This window comes from Malaclemys terrapin, chromosome 12, assembly GCF_027887155.1.
Source record: "Malaclemys terrapin pileata isolate rMalTer1 chromosome 12, rMalTer1.hap1, whole genome shotgun sequence".
Classification (NCBI taxonomy): Eukaryota; Metazoa; Chordata; order Testudines; family Emydidae; genus Malaclemys; species Malaclemys terrapin.
Genome location: NC_071516.1, coordinates 750,043 through 772,344, shown reverse-complemented (window position 1 = coordinate 772,344; position 22,302 = coordinate 750,043). Strand labels below are relative to the sequence as shown.

The 22,302-nt window shown below is 63.4% G+C and overlaps 2 protein-coding genes across 2 annotated transcripts in view; both read left to right on the top strand.

Moving 5' to 3' along the window:
• Positions 1-8,548: 8,548 nt before the first annotated feature.
• MMP9 (matrix metallopeptidase 9) lies at positions 8,549-16,206 on the top strand. Its single transcript, XM_054045556.1, has 13 exons — positions 8,549-8,784; positions 9,164-9,399; positions 9,852-10,000; positions 10,268-10,396; positions 10,497-10,670; positions 10,828-11,001; positions 11,683-11,856; positions 12,237-12,392; positions 12,950-13,178; positions 13,465-13,604; positions 14,106-14,256; positions 14,417-14,520; positions 15,184-16,206. Exons 1-13 carry the CDS (start codon positions 8,641-8,643, stop codon positions 15,291-15,293), a joined length of 2,070 nt encoding a protein of 689 aa, XP_053901531.1. The 5' UTR covers positions 8,549-8,640; the 3' UTR covers positions 15,294-16,206.
• A 3,046-nt stretch (positions 16,207-19,252) lies between these two features.
• SLC12A5 (solute carrier family 12 member 5) overlaps positions 19,253-22,302 on the top strand; it is a 114,457-nt gene continuing 111,407 nt past the window's right edge. Inside the window, exon 1 of the mRNA XM_054046391.1 lies at positions 19,253-19,391. Coding sequence (XP_053902366.1) covers positions 19,253-19,391 — 139 coding nt within the window. The remainder of the gene's footprint in view (positions 19,392-22,302) is intronic.

Sequence of the window (22,302 nt, the reverse complement as noted above, 5' to 3'; positions counted from 1 at the left end):
GCAGTCAGATGTGACTCTCAGCCAGCCAGTAAAACAGAGGTTTATTAGACGACACGAACACGGTCTAAAACTGAGCTTGTAGGTCCAGCGAACAGGACCCCTCCGCCGGGTCCATTCTGGGGGGCAGTGAGCCAGACACCCACCTCTGCACTCACTCCACGTCCCCAGCCAGCCCCAAACTGACTCACTCTCCAGCCCCTCCTCCTCTGGGCTTTGTCTCTTCCCCGGGCCAGGAGGTCACCTGATCTCTTTGTTCACCTTTAGCTATCCCCTTGCAGGGGGGAAGGGCCCTGGCCATTAGTTGCCAGGAGACAGAGTGCCGGCCACCTATGCACAGCGGCCCTTTGCTCTGCAACAATTACACCCCCTTATCCCACCACCTTGACTTAAGAACTGCATAGGGGAAACTGAGGCACACACAGTATTCAGAGAAAACATTATGAACATTCCCACTTTGTCACAGTCATGCCCTGCCGTTCCCAGGGTCCGGGTGCCTGGCTGCACCCCGAGCCCCACACAGCCCTGGCTGGTGTTGAGTGGCGTCCCTGCCGTCAGCACATTGCCTGCTTTTACAGATGCTTCCTGTCCTCAGATTTTGCTTTCGTGTGGCAACCTGAGCTGCTCTGTCCCGGACTCTGTGCTGTGTCATCCTCACAAGATGCTGACTCCCTGCTCAGGCTCTGCACCGTGCTGTTCCCCTTCCGTGCACCCCCTTGTTCTCATGCTGCGGTTCCCTCCTGCATGGGCTCCCCAGGGCTCCGAAATGCAGCAGTTCGCCCCCTTTCTCCGTACCCATCCATGGAGGTCTGAGATCGTGAAGGACTCTGCCCCTGGCCCCTTGCTCTCATCCCCTCCCTTCTCCAGCTGCCTGACAGCCTTCCCCGTCCCACTTTCCCTGCAATTCCCACCTTTCCGAACATGACCTTTGCTACCCCGTCCTCTGCAGCAGGAGCTGCTGGTAATGAGTTTGCCTGGTCTGGTTAGCAGCTCTGCCGCTTTGTTCCTAGGCCCCCTCTGAGCTCTTGGCTCTACTTTCTGCTCCCAGGAACTAATCAGTTCCAGCGCAATGAGGTTGTTCCAGCCCTCTTCCCCGACACCTCAATCTGTGACACAGCTACCTCCTCTGTATTAGTGGGAGAGAGCAAGTGTGGCCCCTCTCTTGGCTTCCCTGGGCTTGGATTTTCACTTACTGAAGGCAGGGTCTCCAAGTCTTGCTGTATTGGGTGTTTTCTTAAAGCCCCAGCTCCTGGAGTCAGGTGATTACATGCAAATCTCAGTTTCCATTTGTGACAAAGTGAGGATTTTTTGTAATATTGTGTGTTCCCCGGTTTCCCCACGTGCTGCATTGTTACCTAGTGGGTGGAAAGGGATGGTTTGCTCTCAGGGCGGGCTAAGACACAGGTGTGAATGACGCCCGGCTGTCTGGGTCTTAGGTCCCATATCAATGGAGCTCTTGTGAACACAATGGCAGATCCAATTCCCTGGTCATTGACAGCTGGCACCCAAGGACCATGGATGGCCCCCCTTCTCGCCAGGAAGCCGAGCAGCATTTCCCCAGCTGGAGAACAAAGGGCGGGGGGTTACGTGTGGGCTCTGAAGCAGTCGAGGGGGAACACCGGATTTTGACCAAGGAGGGTGGACAGACGGAGAGAGACGGAGTTTGAACCAAGGACTCCCTACAGTTTGGCTGGGTGCTGGGCTAATCAGACTGGACTGTGCTTTCCCCTTCAGTTCTCTATGCTACCCTCAGGCCTGCCTGGGCCATGTGCCAGCTAATGAATGAACCTGACTGTGGGACAGCGCTGTGTGAGTGTCACTGCCAATGCTGGGCCTGGGGCATTAGTCCCCAAAGACTGTACACGTCTCCCTCAGGGTCTCCGTGGGACTTGCGGCTGGAGCTCACGGGGGGCTCGCCTGGAGGAAGACGAGGGGTCTGGCCCACTGAAAGGCTCCTCCTAGAGACCGTTCCAGTGCTGGGGCCGTAGCCCTGACCCTGTGGATCCGTGACACCACTTTTAAAAGAGTCTCTAGCCCTACTGGTGCTGGAGAGAAGCTGGAGAATGTGACCCATGTAGCTCAGAGAGCAGAACACAGTTCACCCCACCCCTCCAGTTCTCCCTTGTTAAGAGTCGAGGGGCTGCCTCTGGTCTGTGCATGCTGGGATTGGCCATGGGGGAAGGATATCCCTGTGGCTCAGATAACTGCTGGCCTCCTGCCTCTGACCCCCAGTGGGTTCCCCCGGGCCGCGGGCGTGCAGCCTCCCCTGTGCCTGGGGAGGTTGTAATGCTCCTGTCCAGGTGACCCACTCTGCTCCGCAGAGCCTGCCGGAAATCCCCAGGCCCCTCCCCTCTGCACCTCTGGGGGAGGTTGGGGGTGCTCGCTCAGCATTCGTGTGTAAGATCAGGAGGTTCCTGAGATGCTACCCTCTGCAGGTGCCAGCCATCGGCCCTAGCCGGGTATCTGCAGCAGCGGGCAGGAAGCCTCCTGCAGCAGGGGCCCTTGTATGGCTGGTGGAAGGGGGCTTCCCCAACATGTGTGTCTGGCAGGAAGATCTGGTTGTGAGTAAGAGGCTGGTGGGCAGCTGACGCTGGGCTCCTTCCCCTTTCGGCTGGTGGGAGCTGGACTCCAGGCTGACGCACTGCAGGAAGGGGAGTTGTGCTGCTTTTCTGGTGACTTGGGCCTTGGGAAGATTCTGGGCTACTGCAAACCCCAGGAGAGAGCAGGTCCGTGCAGGGGCTTGCAGGGTCCCTCCTCCCTCTCTCCTGCCCCTGGTGCTCTTGGGATGAAACAGCGATTCTCCCCACCCCGCATCCAGCCCTCTGCTCCCTGGCTGCCTCTGCAGGGCTCTCCTCACCTTCCTTTGGGCAGGCGCGTTTCTCCCTAGACCCCTCTGGAGCTCTGGCCCCGAGGTGCAGGTACATGGGGGACGGCGCAGTGCTGTATGTGGGTGACGGGCGAGTTACAGCCCCCCTCTCTGAAACGCCTGCCTGCACCCCTTCCCCCGGGCCAGATCCCCTTCCCTGGCACTCATTTGCCTGCTTATCTTGACCACTTCCCAGGCTCTGGCTCTGAGGCCGGCCTGGGTCTCCCCTGCGCAGAGACAGCTGCTCTGTTGGTTTGGGGGTGTGCAGCACCAGAGCTGGAACCTGGGTCTGGCCTGGCCTAGTGTCACGGAGTGTGGGGGGGAGACCAGGCCCTGCACCCCCAATTCCTGCGATTCACCATGACTCTCAGCCAGCCAGTAACACAGAATGTTTATTTAGACGACAGGGACACAGTCCAAGTCAGGCCTTGCAGGTACAGACAACAAGACCCAGGTCCACCTTGGGGAGGGGGGGGCCAGAGCCCCTTTGGGAGGCCAGAGCCCCATCTAGGCTCCCTTCCATTTCCCCAGCCAGCTCCAAACTGAAACTCCCTCCAGCCGTCTCCCTCAGCCTCCCCCCAGCTCCTCCACCAGCCCTTGTCCAGTTTCCCGGGCAGAGGTGTCACCTGGCCTCCACCCCGCTCCTGGGTTTTCATGTTAGGTGCTCAGGTATCCTCCCTGAAGGAAAGTCTCCCACACCCAATGCAGACAGTCCCAGCAACACTCCCCTGCAACCTTCCCAGCCAACACTCCCCACTCAGCATTCAAAGACCACATTAAGAACAGTCCCACTTCGTCACACCTGGAGGCTGCGGCCTCGCTTGCTGGGCCTGCGGCGCAGGCTGGGTGTGTGCCAGACGGGAGGCGCCCCCGGGCTTGTGCTGGAATTCCCCGAGCGCCCTCCATGGAGGCTCGCTAGCTCCAGACAGAGGGGGCGAAGTTTCCCTACCCTTGCTCTGCCCTGGCCTCTTCTTGTTTGGCTCCAAGGAGTCACCCGAAAATCCCCAGGTGCTGATGCCAGCAGCAGCCGTGTTAGCCTGGCTGTGAGTCAGTGGGAGCGGCTGGCCCGGGGAGGATCCCGGGAGCCTCGGGCTCTGTGCCAGCTGCACTGTGTCTTGGTGTCCACTCCCGACTCTCAGTGATTGACCCGCTCTCACGGGGCCAGCCAGACCCCGCTGGGGGAACGCGCAGGCCTGTCTGGGAACCCCCCTCCCCGCGTGGGGAGGCCTGCAGAGCCAGGGCCCATGCCAGCGGAGTCAGGCTGCCCCGGCCAGAGGCGAGCGTAGGCTGGGCATTGCTCACGTGCACAGGGGCTGGGCATGGGCTGCACCTGCCTTCGCGCATTTGGAAGAGCCAGTGCCCTGCCCCAACGCATCCTTCAGATGCCACAACGGGCCCCTAAGTGGCTCTGCCCAGCCAACGGTCCCCAGGCTGCAGAAACGCTCGGGAGCAGTTCAGCCACTGAGCGTCTGTCCGCTCCCAGCGGGGTTCCCAACAGGCCAGGGCGGGACAGGGAGGAGAATCCCAGATCCAGCTAGAATCGCAGGGGTCTGAGGGCAGGGGGATGGAATTCCCCCCGGAGGTGAGTCTGGGCAGGAGACCATCTGGGGCCCTGGGAGAAGGGCTAAGAACATAAGAATGGCCATACTGGGTCAGACCAAAGGTCCATCTAGCCGAGGGGTTTCTAGGGGCCAGGGGTGGCTCCGCTGGGAGTTTTACATCGCTGGACCATGGGCGGCCGCTCCAGACTGGCACGTTCTCAGGGGAGAGGAGCCTCCCTGTGTTTTCAGAGATGCAAAGCCAAGAGGGACCCTTGTGCCCATCTTGTCTGGCCTGCATAGCCCAACCATGGAACCGCCCTGGGCAGATTCCTGGGCTGTTTGGGCCAAGTCTTGAAACGTTTTTCTCAAAAGGCTTTGCCATCCTTGCTGGCCCGGGGCACCTCGTGTAAAGACTTGGGGGCGGGCACCATCCTGGCTGGCAGTGTGCAGGATTCCCAGCCGGGTGCCCAGCAAACCAGACAGGGGCCGAAGTGTCTCACTGTGGAATTTGGCTCCCCCCTTACAGCCCGTTTGCTGTCTGGGCTCTGTGTCCCGGGTAGGCGGATTCCCAGCACAGAGGGCGAGCAAGAGAAGGGAAAAAATCCCCCTTCTGCTGCCCCCGCACTCGAGCCCAGGGAGCTGGCGCTGGGCCTGATGCCCAGATGCTGGAACTAGGGGTGCTGGGAGTGCACCCCCTGGCTCAAAGTGGTTTCCATCACACACATGGTTTACAGTTTGGTTCAATGGCTCTCACCACCCGCACTATAGAAATTGTTCCAGGGCCATTGGCCTGATGTGCTGAGGTACCCATGGCCTGCGGCTGCAGGTGGAGCCTTGAAGCAGCCCCCCAAGCCTGCCGCCCTCCCCGCAGCTGCTCCCTGGGCTGTGGAGTTTGCAAGTGCCCAGGTTGGGGGAAGCGTCTGCGGTATGGAGCGTCTCCGCCATTGCTTTGCAAAGCACCTGGGGGGTCTATAGGTGCCTGGAGCTTAGTGCTGGGAAGGGATTCCTGGGGCGGGGGGCTCCCATGGGATGAGCTCAGCGTGTGTGCAGAGCAGTGATTCAAGGAGGAAGAGTTTTCTTCATTCGGTTAGTAACTTCCTCCCCGTCACTCTTGCAGACTGTGGTGTGAGATGAAGCAACCGGCCCCATTTCTCATCCCTGGGTTCCCAGACTGTGTTTGGAGTGGGAGGAGGGTTCCTTGCCAGGTGCAGCCGGCACTGGCCTGCTCTCTGCCATCGCCCCACTGCTGGGGAGGGCTGCCATGGCTCTCAGCTGCGTGGAAAACCACGACTCCTGCAGCGATCCTGGCTCATCTGCACACAAGGATGGGCTCTTTGGCTTGCAGGTGTCGGACACCTGCTGCCAACGGTCCCCCCGGCCCTTAAAGGGGGAGGGATAGTTCCTGGGGGCTGTGCATGGCTGGCGTGTAATGAACTCTTGGACCCGTTCCTCTCCACCCCCCGGCCCCCTGGCAGTGCCCTGTGTCGGCCAGGGCCTGGCACAGGTGTAAGCGACTGGACCTTGCGGGGTGAGGCTCAAACCCATCAGCCGAGATGGGGGGCTGCGGGAACAGCTCGGCTCACCCTAGGGCCCCTGGGGGAAAGGCAGGAAAATCCCTCAGGCCGCAGCTGGGCCGCACCCGCCCGAGCCCGACTCAGGCCTGAGGAGGATGGGGCCTGCAGAGATTTTCCTTGTGGAGAGTGACCCAGCTGGGAGCCTCCTGTCACGGAGTCCCCGGGCGATGCTCTGGAACGGCTCCCTCTGAAGCCAGACAGGACTCTGGGAAAGTCTCCTCTCTGTGAGCAGACTGTCTCCAGGGCAAGAAGCTCACACGGCTTCACCATCCTGGGTCTGACCTTGGAGCATTCAGCATATGCCCCTCCGTGCGCTTCCCACAGCGAGTCCGCCCAGGCGGGGTCCTGGGGAAGCCAGAGGGTTCTGCACCCCCACTTTGCAGTCAGATGTGACTCTCAGCCAGCCAGTAAAACAGAGGTTTATTAGATGACAGGAACACGGTCTAAAACAGAGTTTGTAGGCCCAGAGAACTGGACCCCTCAGCCGGGTCCATTTTTTGGCGGGGAGCGAGCCAGACACCCACGTCTGCACTCACTCCACATCCCCAGTCAGCCCCAAACTGAAATTCTCCAGCCCCTCCTCCTCTGGGCTTTGTCCCTTTCTGGGCCAGGAGGTCACCTGATTCCTTTGTTCTCCAACACCTTTAGCTATCACCTTGCAGGGGGGAAGGGCCCCGACCATTAGTTGCCAGGGAGACAGAATAGCAGCCATTTATGCACACTGGCCTTTATCCCACCACCTAGAGACTTAAGAAATGCATAGGGGAAACTGAGGCACACCTACAGTATTCAGAGGAAACATTAAGAACAGTCCCACTTCGTCACACCTTCAGCTTAGGGCAGGGCCAGCTCCAGGGCAGCTGGGGCGTGGGCCCCCACTCTCAAGGCGGGAGGAAGCGAGGGACCCTCATCGCAGCTGACAGATGCTCTCACACAACTGGCCTGCGGCCTGTGAGGCCGCAAGATCTCTCTGGGGCCAGTAGCCCAGAGGGGTTCCCTGAGGGTACCAAGAACAGCCAGCGCCAAACCGTCCTGCCTGGGGCGCGAGCCAGCCTTTCCTGACGGCACAGGAGGGAGCTGCCCTGGCCGGGCTCCCCAGCCAGGGGCCTTGCACCAGCCTCACAGGCAGCTGCCACTGGCCCCTCTTGGTGAGAGGGCAGCAGACGGACGGTCCCTGGGCTGCGCCAGCCTGGCCACCCTGATGCTCCAAAGTCCTGGTCAGTGGGGCCTGAGCTGCCTCTCGGCCACCACCTTCCTTTCCCTCCTTTGCCCTGCTCGCTTTCCCCTCCGTCACTCGGTTCCCACCAAGTGTAAACAGCGACCCGCGGGCGAGGCGTCTGCCCCCTTGGCCAGGGTGGAGGGAGGGCCGCGGGGCAGGGAGTGGGGCTGGGGGATCAGTCGTTACACGTGGGAAAGGCCCACGGAGCCTTGCGCCAAGGCAGCATCTGGGCCACGTGCTGGGCTGACCTCTGGCTCTGCGCCAGGAGGGCACACTCGCTGGGGCCATAGCCTACCTGAGTCTGTGCTGATGAAACGACACGTGGGGAAAAGTGACCTGCGAGAAAAGGGGTAATCTCTGCCCCTTCCCCCAGGGCGCCGGCCAGCCTGTCCCTGCGCTGGCTTGAGGGGAGACTCCTGCAGAGCAGACCCAAGGGGGTCGGCGGCAAAGGACTGTGGGAGCCGTGCCCTGGTGCTCTGCACTGGTGCAGTGCACGTGTGGGCAGCTCCCTTCCCTGTACCACAAAGCACCATAGTCAGCCTTGCCTGGGCACCCTGGGCACGCTGCTCCACCTGACCGTGCCCCCCACCTCTCCCATAGGGCACCGTTTCCTGGCACAAGAGACAGCTGGTCCTGGCTGCGGCCGAGGCAGGCGGCTGGCTGGACGACCCATGGGGAGCTGGACGGGCATCCTGAGGGCCTATAAGTCAAAATGTTCTTACGGAATAGGTCACTGGGGGACCAGTATCTGGAGCCCCCTGCATCAAATTACCCCAAACTTGCCCCACAAGCTGCACCCTTCATGCTGCCCTGACAGGCCAGTTTTCGGGTGGATCTGACTATGCACGTGGGTCAATGAGGCCTTTGCAGGTTCCACTCTAAGCAGCAGTGCCATTGCAGCGCTAACTTGGGTGTCTCCCCACTTCAGGGGTGGGTCTCTTCTCTGCTCGTTCTACCCCCGCGGAGCTGGGCCAAGGAACAGACACCTGGCCCCAGTCCAGCCCTGAATTCAGGCAGGGCCTGGGGGCGGAGCTGTCGCCCCAAACCCATTTGGGGGAACCAGGTTCGGGCAGCAAAACTTTGTGATGACTTTCAGAGGCCAGCGCCAAAGCCTGGGCAGGAGGCCCCGGTGTGCCGCTTGCCAGCTGGGCGGCCCCGGCACCGCATTGGCACGGAGGAGCCCCTCCCCCGCTGCTCTTGCCTCACAGGATGTCCTGCTTCCTGCGGGCCGTGTTTTGGTAAACAAGGTGTTGAAATAGTTAAAGAGCTGAGCAAAGCCCCAAGGGCCTGAGTCACCTCGGCTGGGAGAGGGGCTGAGTGACTCACCCCCCTCCACAGCATAAATAGCCGCTGGCAGCTCTGCCCGGCACAGAGCCGCAGGGCAGCCGGGTACCCAGAGACAGACAGACAGACAGCCCAGCGACTTCAGCCCACTGCCTCGCCATGGGGCTCACTCTCCTGGCCCTGCTTGCCATGGGGCTCCTGGCCCTGACCTGCTGGGCTGCACCACTCCACTCCAAGCCCCAGGCTGTGATCACTTTCCCGGGGGAGCTGGTCAGCAATCGGACGGATCTGCAGCTTGCAGAAGTGAGTAAGGGCTGGGACCCCCAGCAGGGCATCCCTGAGGTGCCCGGTGCCTGTGCAGCGGGTCGGCTGTTAGGACAGTGGGCTCGTGGGTCCCCTGCCAAGATGAGCCCAGTGACCACTCTCAGGGCCTTGGCTGTCTCCCCATCCATGGCAAAGGAGGGATGGAGGCGAGCAGGCTGGAGGGCTGCACCGTGAGCCTGCTCTCGAGAGAGGAGGGGGGTGTCCTGGATGCAGGGCCGGGGAAAGTGGGAGTCTCCTTGGGAATGGGGAGGGATGGGTCACTTCCCCTCTGGGTAGCCCAGCTGGTCCTGTCCTGGCAGCAGGCACTGCCAGTCCTGCCCGGCGCTGCCCGCCCCTCTGACCATCTCTCCTTGCGCAGAGCTACCTGCTGCGCTTCGGCTACACGGAGTCCGAGGGGCAGACCCGCAGCAGGCAGCTATCCATGGGCAAGGCACTCCGGAGGATGCAGAAGCAGCTGGGCCTGCAGGAGACGGGGGAGCTGGACGCCAGCACGATGGAGGCCATGCGAGCACCTCGCTGCGGCGTCCCCGACGTGGGCAGATTCCTCACCTTCGAAGGAGACCTCAAGTGGGATCACAATGACCTCACTTACCGGTGAGCCCCCACCCGCCCCCCAGGCCAGTCCTGGACTTCCAAATACCGGCGATGCCCCACAGACAGGGACTGCACCTGGGGGCAGGCAGGGAGAGCCCTGGCCCCAGGCCAGGCAGGCTGATTCTACAGCTGCAGCGCTGACTAAGCCGTAATGTCCTCCAGCCTGCTTGGGCTGAGGTCCCCGGCAGTCCCCTGGCCTAGGGAGGCCCAGGCCGGAGCGGGGGGGCGGGCGCGGCTCTGTGCCATGGCACTACTGGGCTCTGCTGGCCATCGTATCGGGCTGGAGCACCTGAGGCCTTGGACTGAGTCCCGTGAGTGCAGAAGGGCCCCTGTGAGTCTCAGGTGTCCCCTCCCTGCGTGGTTAGTTGCGGCTGGGGGGTTACTCTGGGGCACCAGAGCCCTGCGGGTCTGACCCTGTGCGGCTTCCTCCCTCCCCACCCCCACCCCGGCAGGGTAATAAACTACTCCCCAGACCTGGACGCCTCTGTGATAGACGATGCCTTCGCACGAGCCTTCAAGGTGTGGAGTGACGTGACCCCACTCACCTTCACCCGGCTGCAGAGCGGCGAGGCCGATATCATGATCCAGTTTGGCGCCCAGGGTGAGCCCCTCTCTAAGGGCGGGTGGGTGGGGTGTGGGGTGCCTGCGGCAGGGCTCATGAGGGGGCCAAAGGGCAGGCATGGGGGGAGGTTTCCTGGGTTATACTTGTTCATTTACACCTCCTGGCAGCCCCTGGCAGCATGGTGTTTGCTGGGCGCGTGGGCTGGCACGTCTGTAGGGGGGTCTGGCCATCTCCGCCCTGCTCTCTCTGGGCAGACGGGGCTTTCAGGAGCCAGGCGGGTGGCTGACTGTGGGGTTCTGTCTCCAGAGCACGGTGACGGGTATCCGTTTGACGGGAAGGACGGACTTCTGGCCCACGCTTTCCCCCCTGGCAAAGGGGTTCAGGGAGATGCCCACTTCGATGACGACGAGTTCTGGACGCTGGGAACAGGGATAGGTGAGGCCAGACTCCAGGGTCGCTGCCTGGCTGGGGAACCCACCCTCCCACTGGCACTAGCCGCAGCCCCTGAACCACACCCCTCCTCTCTCCCCACCAGTGGTGAAAACCAGCTATGGGAATGCCAACGGGGCCGCCTGCCACTTCCCCTTCACCTTCGAGGGACAGTCCTACTCCACCTGCACCTCAGAGGGGCGCTCCGATGGGCTGCCCTGGTGCGCCACCACCGCCAACTATGACACGGACAAGGTCTACGGCTTCTGCCCCAGCGAGCGTGAGTACCAGCGCGTTGGGGCAGCCCTGGGGCGGGGCCCCAGGCAGGGAGGATATCGGGAGGCAGGTTCCCTGGCACTGGGGTGGAGGGATTGCTGTGAGTCCAGAGGCTCCTGCCTGGTGGAGACGTTCCAGTGCTCTCTGTATCTCTCGGGTAGTTCTCTACACCTACGACGGCAACAGCGACGGTGCCAAGTGCGTCTTCCCCTTCATCTTCGAGGGGAAGTCCTATGATGCCTGCACCACAGAAGGGCGCTCTGACGGCTACCGCTGGTGCGCCACCACCGCCAGCTTCGACCAGGACAAGAAATACGGGTTCTGCCCCAACAGAGGTACTGGGGGGCGCAGGGCGGGACTGTTCGGGCAATAGCCGTGTCAGCTGATGGGGTGGCCCCCTAGGGCATAGCACCTCCCCCGGCCCTGCTGCGCTCTGCAGGAGTCTCTTCCCTTGGGTACGATTGGAGGGCTGCAGCTGGGCGCTTTCCCCATCTGCCCAGGGCGTCTTCCAGCCCTGTAACCTGGACGCCTCTCTTGCTTAGCTGGGCCCTGCTTCGGGCTGTCAGCACTCCTGCCCTGCTGCGAGTGCCTGGCCCAGCGTGCAGCCCCACGGCATCCTCCGCCCTGGCTGCTCGCAGCCCTGGCCAATTGCACAGAAAGCCTGAGAGGGGGCTGGATTTGGGAGCCCCCGGCTCACTCACCCCTGGCTCATGCACCTTGGCACTTGCTGGCGTTGGCCTCTTTGCCCAGGTCCGTTTGGCGTGAGGATTCTTGCCCTGGGGCAGGCGCATGAGCTGGGCTAGCACCAGACTCCTCAGAAGCCAGGCCCTTGCTGCCCTCCCCATACTCTGTGCTCCCTGCCCTCTGGGGCCCCCCAGTGAGTCTGTGTTTGCAGTGGCAGCTGCCCCAGAGGATGTCTCCTTGTTCAGAGGGGCCCAGGCAGCCTAGGGGTGCCCCTACCCCCCCCCTCGCCAGGGTGCTGGAGTCTTGCTCACCCAGCTGGTTTTGTGCTGCAGACACAGCTGTGATTGGCGGGAACTCCCAGGGCGACCCGTGTGTGTTCCCATTCACCTTCCTGGGCCAGACGTACAGCGCATGCACCAGCGAGGGGCGGCAGGACGGGAAGCTCTGGTGTGCCACCACTAGCAACTACGACACCGACCACAAGTGGGGCTTCTGTCCCGACCAAGGTACGGCCGCTCCCTGGGCCCCAGGCCACTCACCTCTGCCCCGCACGGGGCCCTTTCTAGGAAGCAGTCACGGACCCTGGCCTCAGCCCAGCTACGGCTGCTGCACCTCAGCCCCCTGGGGCATGTGTTGCAGCAGGTGGCTGGTCAGGGCTCTCTGGATTGCAATGTGGGGCTGGCTGGGGGTGGGGCATCAGACCCCGGGGTCGGGCAGGGCTGGCTTGTGGTGGGGGCATCAGACCTCCAGGACCAGTGGGGGAAGGCTGGGCCATGTGTCGGACCCCCAGGGCCAGTGGGGGCCGGCTGGCGGCTGGGGGGTGGGCGTCAGACCCCCGAGGCCGGGCGGGGCTGGCTGGACCCTGACAGCTGTTCTGGGGTTTCAGGTTACAGCCTCTTCCTGGTTGCTGCCCATGAGTTCGGCCATTCTCTGGGCCTGGACCACTCGAGTGTCCGCGAGGCCTTGATGTACCCCATGTATAGCTACATCAAGGACTTCCACCTGCACCCAGACGATGTCAGCGGCATCCAATTCCTCTATGGTGAGCAGGTGCCCTGAGCCCGGGCACGGGCAGGGGTGGGTGGCAGAGCAGGGCCGTGGGCAGGGGTGGGCGGCAGCGCAGGGCCACGGCACGGATCCTGGAAAGAGAAATGGCCCCAAATTGCACATGTCACTGGCTCAGCGTTTCCATCAGTATTCATGGAGATGCCAGTTTCTATGGCAACCCTGACTGCTCCATGCCAGTGTAGCAGGGATGCATGACAGGCTGCAGCCCATGCTCGGGAGCCATGCCTGGGTCTCTGAGATCTCCCCTGCCCCTCCCTGTCAAGGGTGGCACCCACTGCAGGAATTGGGTGCCAGGGCACACAATGGGAACCCGTCAAGCTCCCCACTGCTCCAGACAGGCTTGTTCCAAGCCCAAAGCGCTGGCAGCGTGACCCACGTGGTGGCAGCAGGAGACGGGGCCTCTGGCTCACCTGCGTGGGGCCTGCCCCAGCTGTGGGGCTCTGCCCTGCTGGGGCCCCGGTATCACCTGCCCCGCCAGCAGATGGGTCCCTCTCCTGTGGCTTTGGACTTATGTTCCTTCCCGTCTCCCAGGCCAGGGCTCTGGTCCTGCACCAACGACCCAGGCGCCAGACATCCCTGACCAGGCAACCACGCAAGCCGCGGACACCACAACCACAGCAGAGCCTGACACAGCCACGGATGATGACTATCCCTTGTCAACTGAGCCCAGCCCTGTGGACCCCAGCAGTGATGCCTGCAAAGTGAATTCCTTCGACGCCATCACCGAGATCAACGGGGAGCTGCATTTCTTCAAGGGCGGGTGAGCGAGCCCTGCGGCCTGTGGCGGGGGTGGGGGGCACAGGGATGAGGGGAGCCCAGACCTTGGTAATCTACATGGGCATTTAATCCTGAAGTCGCCCCGCTCCCAGCCGAGCCGCTCCGAGCCCTCTGCTGATGAAGGGAGCCCGTGGGGTCCCCTCTCCCCTAGAGTGTGACCCCCACGTCTGCTGCAGCAGGGCCGAGCTTGGCAGGGGGTTCTGGGGGTGGAGGGGCACTGGGGTTCACCCCCATGCTACCGGCATGACACTGGGATCTTGCCTCCTCAGGAATTTCTGGAAAAGCTCTGTATCCCGGAAGGGGGCGATTCAGGGCCCATTCCGGATCTCGGCCACATGGCCGGCGCTCCCGGCCCTCATCGACGCCGCCTTCCAGGACCTGCTCACCAAGAAGCTCTACTTCTTCTCGGGTGAGGATTGGGACCTGCCCAGCTTGCCAGGACCTCCTGGCCCCCTACAGACCCACTGCCTGGTGCCCTGGGTGTCCCTCACTGGAGGCCTGGCCTGGCCCTTGCTGCACCGATGCTGGGTTCTTGCCCCAGCTTCCCCACACTCACCCTGCCCTGCCGCAAGCCTGGGGGCTGCTCAGGGCTGGCTGCTGCATGGGGGGGTCAGTCAGTGCAAGCATCTGCCCCAGCGCCTCTCTCTGGGAGCCACCAAGCAGCTTGGGACGGGGCCGAGCTGGTCACTAGAGCCCTGGGCACCCTGGAGTGGGGGGAGGGGCCCAGTGGTCATTCTCGTAGTGACCGACTGAGGGACTGGTCCTTCCCCAGCGTGGGCTGCAGCTCCGTGCCCTGCCACTCTGCTCCCTCTGGGGGGCTCACTGGACTGTGGTGCCCGTGCGTGGGCTGAGCGGGTGCATGTTCTCGCGCGGCCGGGGCTGTCTTGTTAGCACCGTGTCTCTGTGGCAGGTCGGCGTTTCTGGGTGTACACGGGCAGCAGCGTGACGGGCCCCCGCGGGATCGAGAAGCTGGGCATCGGTAAGGAGGCAGAGCGGATCTCAGGGGCCCTGCAGAGGGGGCGCGGCAAAGTGCTGCTCTTCAGTGGGGAGAAGTACTGGAGGTGAGTGAGTGCGCGGTCGGTGCAGGGCCGACGGGGACGGGGGGGCCATCAGGTTCAGGGAATTAGCTCGTTTCCTGCCCCTGTGACAGAGGCCCACATAGGCTGGGCCCCACGTCCGGGTCTGTGGGCGCCTGAGCCAACGCTGCTCTTCTCCCCACAGGCTGGACGTGAAAGTCCAGAAGGTGGACAAGGGCTACCCACGTCTCACTGATGACACCTTTGCTGGCGTGCCCCTCAATGCTCACGATGTCTTCCTCTACCAAGGTGAGAAGGGTTCTGGGCTCTGGGATGCGGGGCCTCTCTCTGGGCCGAGATGGACCTGAGTGCGGGGCCCTGGCTCTGCGGAGCCGGGCGAGGGAGCTCTCCATGGCACCTTGGCACTGCCCTTAGGCTGCCAGGCTGACCCTGCGGCTCTAGGGCCGGCCCCTCCACCCTCCACCCCCCAGTCTGACCCTCTCCTGGCTCTGGAAGGATCGGCCTGTGCCACGAGCCCAGGGCCGGGGAGTCCTGGGGAGACAGCGCCCCCGACTCTGCCTGGGAGCTGCTGCGCTCCCCACCCAGCACTCTGCTCCTGCCCTTGGGTGCGCTATCCAGGGCCACTTCTCCGGAGTGAAAGGAGGGCAGGCGGGGCTGGTCTCTGGGGCCCCGTGGCTGGGTGATGGTTCGCTGAGGCCTGGCCTGGTGGCTCCTTGTTGCTGCCGTTCGAAGACACTAGAGCCTGTGGCTTCGGAGCCCTTTGGCTGGCTCCAGGAAGGTGCTGGGCCTGGGCCGCACACGCTCTCTGGGGCACTGCCCTGAGCCGGCCGAGCGCTCAGCCGGGCTGGGGAGTTGGGGCTGTGCGTGGCTTCCCCGGAGCCTGGGAGCAGGCAGGTCCCACAGCTCCTCCTTCACGCTAACCCCTTCCCTCTGCATTCCTCCCTGGCCCAGGAAAGTACCACTTCTGCCAGGACCGTTTCTACTGGCGAATGACCCCGCGCTACCAGGTGGAGCAGGTGGGCTACGTGAAATACGACATCCTGAAGTGCCCGGAGCAGTAGGGCCCAGGTGGCTTCACCTGCACGAGAGCCAACTGGCTCCTCTCCCCGCCAGCGGCTCGTTCATCCCTGCACCAGAGCCGGACGGCGCCTCTCCCCGCCAGCGGCTCGTTCATCCCTGCACCAGAGCCGGACGGCGCCTCTCCCCGCCAGCGGCTCGTTCATCCCTGCAGCAGAGCCGACTGCACCTCTCCCGCCAGCCACTTGTTCATCCCTGCACCAGAGCCGGCCCGGCACGGGCCAGCACCTCTCCCCGCCAGCCGCTCGTTCATCCTTGCACCAGAGCCGGCCGGCACTTCTCCCCGCCAGTGGCTCTTTCATTCCTGCAGACTCTTGGTTTTTGTTGTTTCGTTCTGTGTGGCAGCCCCAGGCCGGCAGGGGAAGCGGAGGAGTTGGCACATGGAATCTCTGCCCAGGGCCTGCCTTCCAGCCCCAGGTGGGTCCAGGGAGGGACGGGCCCTGCTTTCCAGAGACTCTGGGCAGCAGCTCTAATGGGACAGGGCAAACGAGATCTAGAGGCGACAGCCTCTGGGAGCTGTAATATCCTGGTCCCTCAGCGCCAGCTGCATCCTGGGTGGGGTGGGGGGGTGGGGGGAACAGGATGCTTTAGCTAAAGGCTCTTGTCCCTTGCCCGGGTCTCTGCGGGTGGCGGCCCCCGCCTGCGTGTGCTGCACGGATTGGTTTGCCTGGTGCAAACTGCTCAAAGATTTGTAAGCGACTTTGTCTTTTTCCGAAGTTGATTAAGTCCGTGTCTGTCTGTCTGGGTTTGCTCAGGAGCTGGTGCCCGCGCACTGGGGGCCTGGCGGGTGCCACCGGCCTCAGTGGGCGCAGGGAGTGCTGGGCATGGCCCTCGCTCTCTCTCCTGCTGCCATTTTTGTACCGTGCACATTTTTAATAAAGAGAATCCTGGAGAAACATGGCGTGTGGTGCTGCTCTGTCTGTCCATCCATCCACCCAGAGCTGGCTGGGGGCAGGCACCAGGGAGGACGGGGGCTGGGAGAGTGTCTCCCGTGTCCTGGGGCCGGGGCTTCCAGGCCTCTCCTCTCCGGCACCGTGGTCCCCCTGCGGTGGGGGGATGCAGAGAGTGCAGGGAGTGTTGGTGTGGGGCTGGGGGCTGCACCACAGGTGAAGGTGGCATGTTGCTGTGGGGAGGTGGATGGGGGTGGCCTAGAGATGGGGCAGGGGTGGGGGGCCATGGTGGGGGCTGCAGCATGGCCACCCCAAGCATCCCCAGCTCAGGAGAGACTCCAGAAGCTCGCGCAATTGGCCTAAAAATCAAGAGATTCACCCCAAATCACCAGGGTTTATTTTCTCATTGGCTGTTGAGGGTTGTTCGCCCCCACCCCCAATCTCTGCCCGATCGTTTCAGGGTCACAGTTCAGCTCCGCTGGGCATCCAGCCCAGCTCAGAGGGACTCTACCCAACATCGCAGAGTGTCGCCCTCCCAGCACCATCCCAACACCAGCCCTCTCCTGTCCTCCCGTCTGCCATGCTCCTCTAACGTCTCCTAGTGCCCCTGCCCCCTGGTTTTACTCCTTCCCGCCTGCCCCTGCATGCTCCCTGTCTCCTGGTGCAGGGCCGGCATCCCAGCCGCATGGATCTCCATTCTCCGCCTGCCCGCACTGCACAGGAAATTGGCCTGGAGGGTTTCAAAGTTCTAGCAGGCCTGAGACCCCGACCTGTCTGCAGCCGCCGTGCCCTGGCTGGGGGTGACATGTTCAGAGTGACCCAAGGGGCACAGGGTGAATTGCTATCACCTGCTCACAGTGCGAGGGAGCCACTGGGGAAACTCGCCCACCAGCGCCCTGCTTCGGGCTCCGCAAGCCCCACTCCTTCCTTCTGCTGGCTGCCAATCTGCAGCCCAGCCCTTAGGCTCCCGGAGTGAGTCCTTGGAGCAGAGCAAAGTTCTCTGGTCTAGAGTCTGACTGTCCGCACATGGCTGGGCTGGGGCGGTCGTTCTCACGGGCTCTCGCTGCGGGGAGCTCTGAGTGCCACCCCAGGCACCAGCGTCAGCCCCTGCAGCTTTGGCCACAATAGTCTACGATCCGAGGGGGAGCCATGTTAGTCTGAATCTGTAAAAAGCAACAGAGGGCCCGGTGGCACCTTTGAGACTAACAGGAGTATTGGAGCATCAGCTCTCGTGGGTAAGAACCTCCCGTCTTCCGCTGCGGACCAGCAGTAGCCAGCCTGCCGGGACGGCGGCTCGTTGGTGCCCTCTAGAGGTGAAGCAGGAGGATTAAGGCTGTGCTGCTAGGGGCTGCCAGGCTTATTTGCATATGGTGTTCTCTGCCTCCCCCTATGGGTGATAGGGGAAAGTTGAGGGCTGATGTGATTTGCATACTTATCAGAGAGGCATGGCCAGATGCACAACGCTGCCCCAGCCGCACGTCCCTCCCTTGCACCCTCTGGAGCTGGGTAAATTTTGCTCCAGGGCCAGAGGGCTCTTAGTGGGGGTCCAGAGTGAGCAGCCAGGGGGCTGAATTGGTGGGGAATGCAGCCACCCTCAGCAGGAAGCCAGTGGTCCCAGCTTTGGTCTCAGGACCCAAGTCTCCTCAGAGTAGGATCGTTCGTAGAGTGTTAGGGGTGGCTGGGGGCTGGTCTGGGGAGCAGGTAGAGTGGGGCCTGGATGTTCCAGTAGAAGGTGTTGCTCCAAGCTTGATGTAGGTGTTTGGGGAGAAAAAGGAGGTTGTACTTGCCCCTGGGGCAGTTCATATGGACCAGCAAGGTGGGGGTGGGGCCCTGAGTAGAGGATGAGGCTGAGATGGGGGAAGGGGAAGGTTTGCAGAACAGAGAAGTCAGGCTGAGGCTCCGAGGTGCTCGTGCACCCCACATGGGCCTGGGAGGTCTCATCCTCTTGGCCCTGGGGTGAGGGCCTTCAGGACTGTGCCCGCTGATCGCCACGCAGCTGGTGCTCTGCTCAGTCTTGGCTGCAGAGCAAACGGGTACGAAGGCTCTGGGGACAAATCCCTGCCCCACACCAGTCCCGTGGAGTCACCTCCTCTCACACACACGCCCCGCTCGTGTCTTGCAGAGTCCCTTTATGGAAACCCAGCCAATGGCGTCCTTGATGTCACACTGTCACCATGGAGACAGATGCTGCCACAAATGCAGGTGCATCTCCACTCTGCTGAGCCCTCTCCCACTGGCCTCCCCCCCAACCCAGGCGTTACAGGCACGCGGCCCAAGGGGCCCAGTCAGGACTGGGGGTTTCCTGGCGACGTTGGGCAAATGAGAGTGGAGCCTGGGCATCTCTGCCCCCCTCCGCTGCCCAGCTGGGGTTAATCTGTCCCTCATGCACCATGTGGGGTGGGAGGGGCTGGAGCTGGAATTCCAGAGCTCACCCTGGCCCTGGGGCCACCTAACGAGCAAAATGCCGCAAGCCAGGCCCTGTCCCCCAGCCCAACGGAGAAGAGCTGAATCATGAGCGGCCCTGGGCCTGGGGGAGCCCCTGAGCCGGTGGGTTGGACCCTCTCCACTGACCCCCCCGAGCCATGGCTTCCCCACTTGCCTCCTTGTTGCCTCCCACCCCGCCCCCTGCTCCAGCTGCTGAGCTCCTTGCCCTGACCGCGCCTGCAGTGCCCAGCAGGGCTGGCTGGTGGGGAAGTCCAGGCCATGGGGCACTGCGGAGCCCGACGCCAGGCCCTGCCCAGACACGGCGGGTGCTGCTGCTCTAGCTTGGACCCCTCAGCAGGGCTGCGGGAGCCCTGGGAAGTCTGGCTTGGCTCTGGCCGGGGAGCCTGGGGCCCGGGGGATGGCTGGGCTGTGTGGCTCCTGAGCGCAGGCTCCGCGGTCCCCGTGGGGATGGCAGTGCCGGGGCCTGTGCAGAACAGCGCCAGGAGGGCACTAGGACCTTGGCAGCGGCTGAGGGAGAGCCGCTCTGTCTCTTCAGCCGGTGCCTCGGCAGCCACTTGTGGAGACGAGAGGCTGGAGCCAGCGAAGCGCTCGCCGGCCACTGCTGGGGCATGAGCCAGAGGTTCACCGTCACGGCCCTGCCCCGGGAGGAGGGGGCCCCATGCCAAGAGGCAGCTGCCGCTCTCCATGGAGATGCCGCCCCCCTGCAAGGGGCCCAGCCTGGCAGCCTCTCCCGAGAAGACAGCAAAGGTAAGTGATGCTCGGCGGGCACGGTGCGGGCACCCCGGGGCAGCACAGAGGGGCTGGCTGCTACAGTGACCTGCCAGGAGCCCTCCCGGTGGGGGGCAGGGACGGAGCTGGGGTGGGGTGGGCGGGGCTGGCTGCCCCACTGGGGCAGTGGGGCAGCGGGCTGCATCAGCAGCCATGTCTGAGAGGAGCCGGGTTCCTGAGGCCTGTGACTGGCGCCTGACCGGGCTCTGGCCCTGGCAGCCTTTGATGTGGCCTGGCCCGTGGCTTGGAGCAAAAGTTGCTGCTGTGACTGGAAAGAGGGAAAGTGCCTGTGGGTCCCGTGGGGGCTGGGCTCCACTCTGGGGAAGGGCGCTAGGCAGGGAGATGGCTGGTTGCCCCGGGTAACCTTTGGCTCGCTCCAGAGGAACCGGGCACTAGTTGCCTTCCATCCCTGCCCGCTGGGGGCAGGGACCCGCCTGACTGGGCCTGGCTCCTCTCAGCTGAACCGGGAGCCGCCTGCCCAGGAGCTGGGATGGGCACAGGGTCCGAGGAATGTGCTGGGGGGGGGGGGGGGGGGCGCTGCAGCACCTGTCCAGACCCTTGCACACGCAGTGCCCGGCGGGGCTCCTGGCCCCCTGCTGAATGGTGACTCTGCAGGGGAAAACCCACCACGGGCAGCGCCCGCTGGCCCCAGCCAGGGCTCTTGGGAGCGAGAGACTCCGGGCAGTAGCCAGACACATGAACTTCTCCACACAGCCAAACCAGCGCCCCTCACTCCCGACCTGCAGCCCCCCACAGCCCTGCGGGTGCCCCTGAGTCCCAACCCGCAGCCCCCTTAGCCCTGCCCTGGGCTCCCCCCACCACCCTGCTGGTGCCCCCCAGTCGAGCCCCCGCTATTCACTTCTAGGACGTGGACTCCATGTCCTTCAGCTCACACACATCCCATAGTCAGTCATGGCCCCAGCGTGCTGACTGTGCTGCTTGAGCCTCCCGATAGTGAGGGCGAGACCATGACAAACTGTGGCCCTCAACCAGCCTGCGTCTGCCCGGGGAGACGGTGGGTCAGATGTCCAGCCTGCCACCCCCTCCACTGGCTGCCATTTTGCCCGTCTTTGGGAGCAGACAACAGCCTGGGCGGCATTTGGCTTCTGTGCATGACTTTGACTTGAGCCTGGCAGTTAATGGTTGGTGGTTAGAGTGTCTGTCAGGGTCTGTGTGGCGAGTCGGAGCCGTGGCATCCTGGGTGTGCGTGTGTGCATGGGACGTCCTGGCTGTGTGCGCACGTGCGTGTGTGTGCGTGTGTGCATGGGACGTCCTGGCTGTGTGCGCACGTGCGTGTGTGTGCGTGTGTGCATGGGACGTCCTGGCTGTGTGCGCACGTGTGTGTGCATGGGATGTCCTGGCTGTGTGCGCACGTGTATGCACGTGTGCATGGGACATCCTGGCTGTGTGCGCATGTGTGTGTGTGCGTGTGTGCATGGGACATCCTGGCTGTGTGCGCACGTGCGTGTGCATGGGACGCCCTGGCTGTGTGCGCACATGTGTGCGTGTGTGCATGGGACGTCCTGGCTGTGTGCGCACGTGTGTGTGTGTGTGCATGGGACGTCCTGGCTGTGTGCGCACGTGTGTGTGTGTGTGCATGGGACGTCCTGGCTGTGTGCGCATGTGTGTGCGTGTGTGCATGGGACGTCCTGGCTGTGTGCGCACGTGAGTGTGCATGGGACGTCCTGGCTGTGTGTGCACATGTATGCGCGTGTGCATGGGACATCCTGGCTCTGTGCGCACGTGTCTGTGCGTGTGTGCATGGGACATCTTGGCTGTGTGCGCACGTGCGTGTGCATGGGATGTCCTGGCTGTGTGTGCATGCGTGTGTGCATGGGACGTCCTGGCTGTGTGCGCACGTGTGTGTGCGTGTGCATGGGATGTCCTGGCTGTGTGTGCCCCCATGGGTGTGAGTGTGACGTCCTGGCTGTGTGCGTGCACATGAGAGCCCCTCTGTGACGTCCTGGGTCTACGTGCACGTGGGCATGTGCCCCCGTGAGTCCTGGCTCTGCGTGTAGCCCACAGAGGAAAGGCACTGGCTGCTGCTGCCAGCTGCGGGCGCTCACGGAGGCCTGTTCTGGGGAGAGGACAGGGTTCTAGTCCTGGCCCCTGTCCCAGGGAGCTTTGCACAGTACATGTCTGGCTGGTGCAGTGCATGGTGTGCTCCGCGTTAGAGGGTGATGCAGGTGGCAGTGAGGGGCAGGGACTTGCTCAGGCTCACCAGGGTGAGAAGCCGGCAGTGCTGGGATCGTCCCAGTCTGGCCGGAGTGGGGCCTACGCTGGGGGGGTCTCTGTGCCGGAAGGGCTGCCAGCTCCTGCACAGGGCTCAGCATTTGGCCCCTGGGAGCAGGGGGTGCTGCGCTCCCCGTCCGGGCCTGCATGGCTCTGGACCCTGGGCTGGAGCGAGGCAGTTCCCCATGCACAGCGTGTCCCAGAGCACAGGGCTCTTGGCTGCGTATCCGGCCCTGTCACTGGAGCCGTATCGATCTCAGAAACCCAGGGGGCTGCGCCTTGCCCGCTGCGTCGGAGCTGTGAGTTGTGCCCTCTCCAAGGGCGCCTGGCGGAGACGTCTGCAGGGCGCCTGGTGAATCTGGCCCCACGCAGCAGGGCCGAGGGGCTCAGAGCAGAGACGCGCGGGTATTTTGGATCCGGGCTGGGTGGGTATGTGTTGGGGGTTGAGTCAGGGCCGGCTCTAGGATTTTTGCCGCCCAAAGCAAAAACAATTTTGGACGCCCCCCCCCCCTTATTTAATTACCCCACCCCCAGCCCCGCCTCAACTCCGCCCCTTCCCCAAATCCCCAGCCCTGCCTCCTCCCGACAGGCTCTCAAGCCTAGGAGGGAGGAAGGGAGCGGGAGAAGCGGCGCCCGCGCCGCGGCCACTCGGAATCTC

What these genes read in the sequence shown, in the direction of transcription:
- MMP9 (XM_054045556.1), top strand. Translation starts at nt 8,641, where the DNA reads ATGGGGCTCACTCTCCTGGCCCTGCTTGCCATGGGGCTCCTGGCCCTG. An exon ending in GACGCTGGGAACAGGGATAG is followed by an intron (nt 10,397 to 10,496) that starts GTGAGGCCAGAC and finishes TCTCCCCACCAG; the next exon opens with TGGTGAAAACCAGCTATGGG. An exon ending in CGATGTCTTCCTCTACCAAG is followed by an intron (nt 14,521 to 15,183) that starts GTGAGAAGGGTT and finishes TCCCTGGCCCAG; the next exon opens with GAAAGTACCACTTCTGCCAG.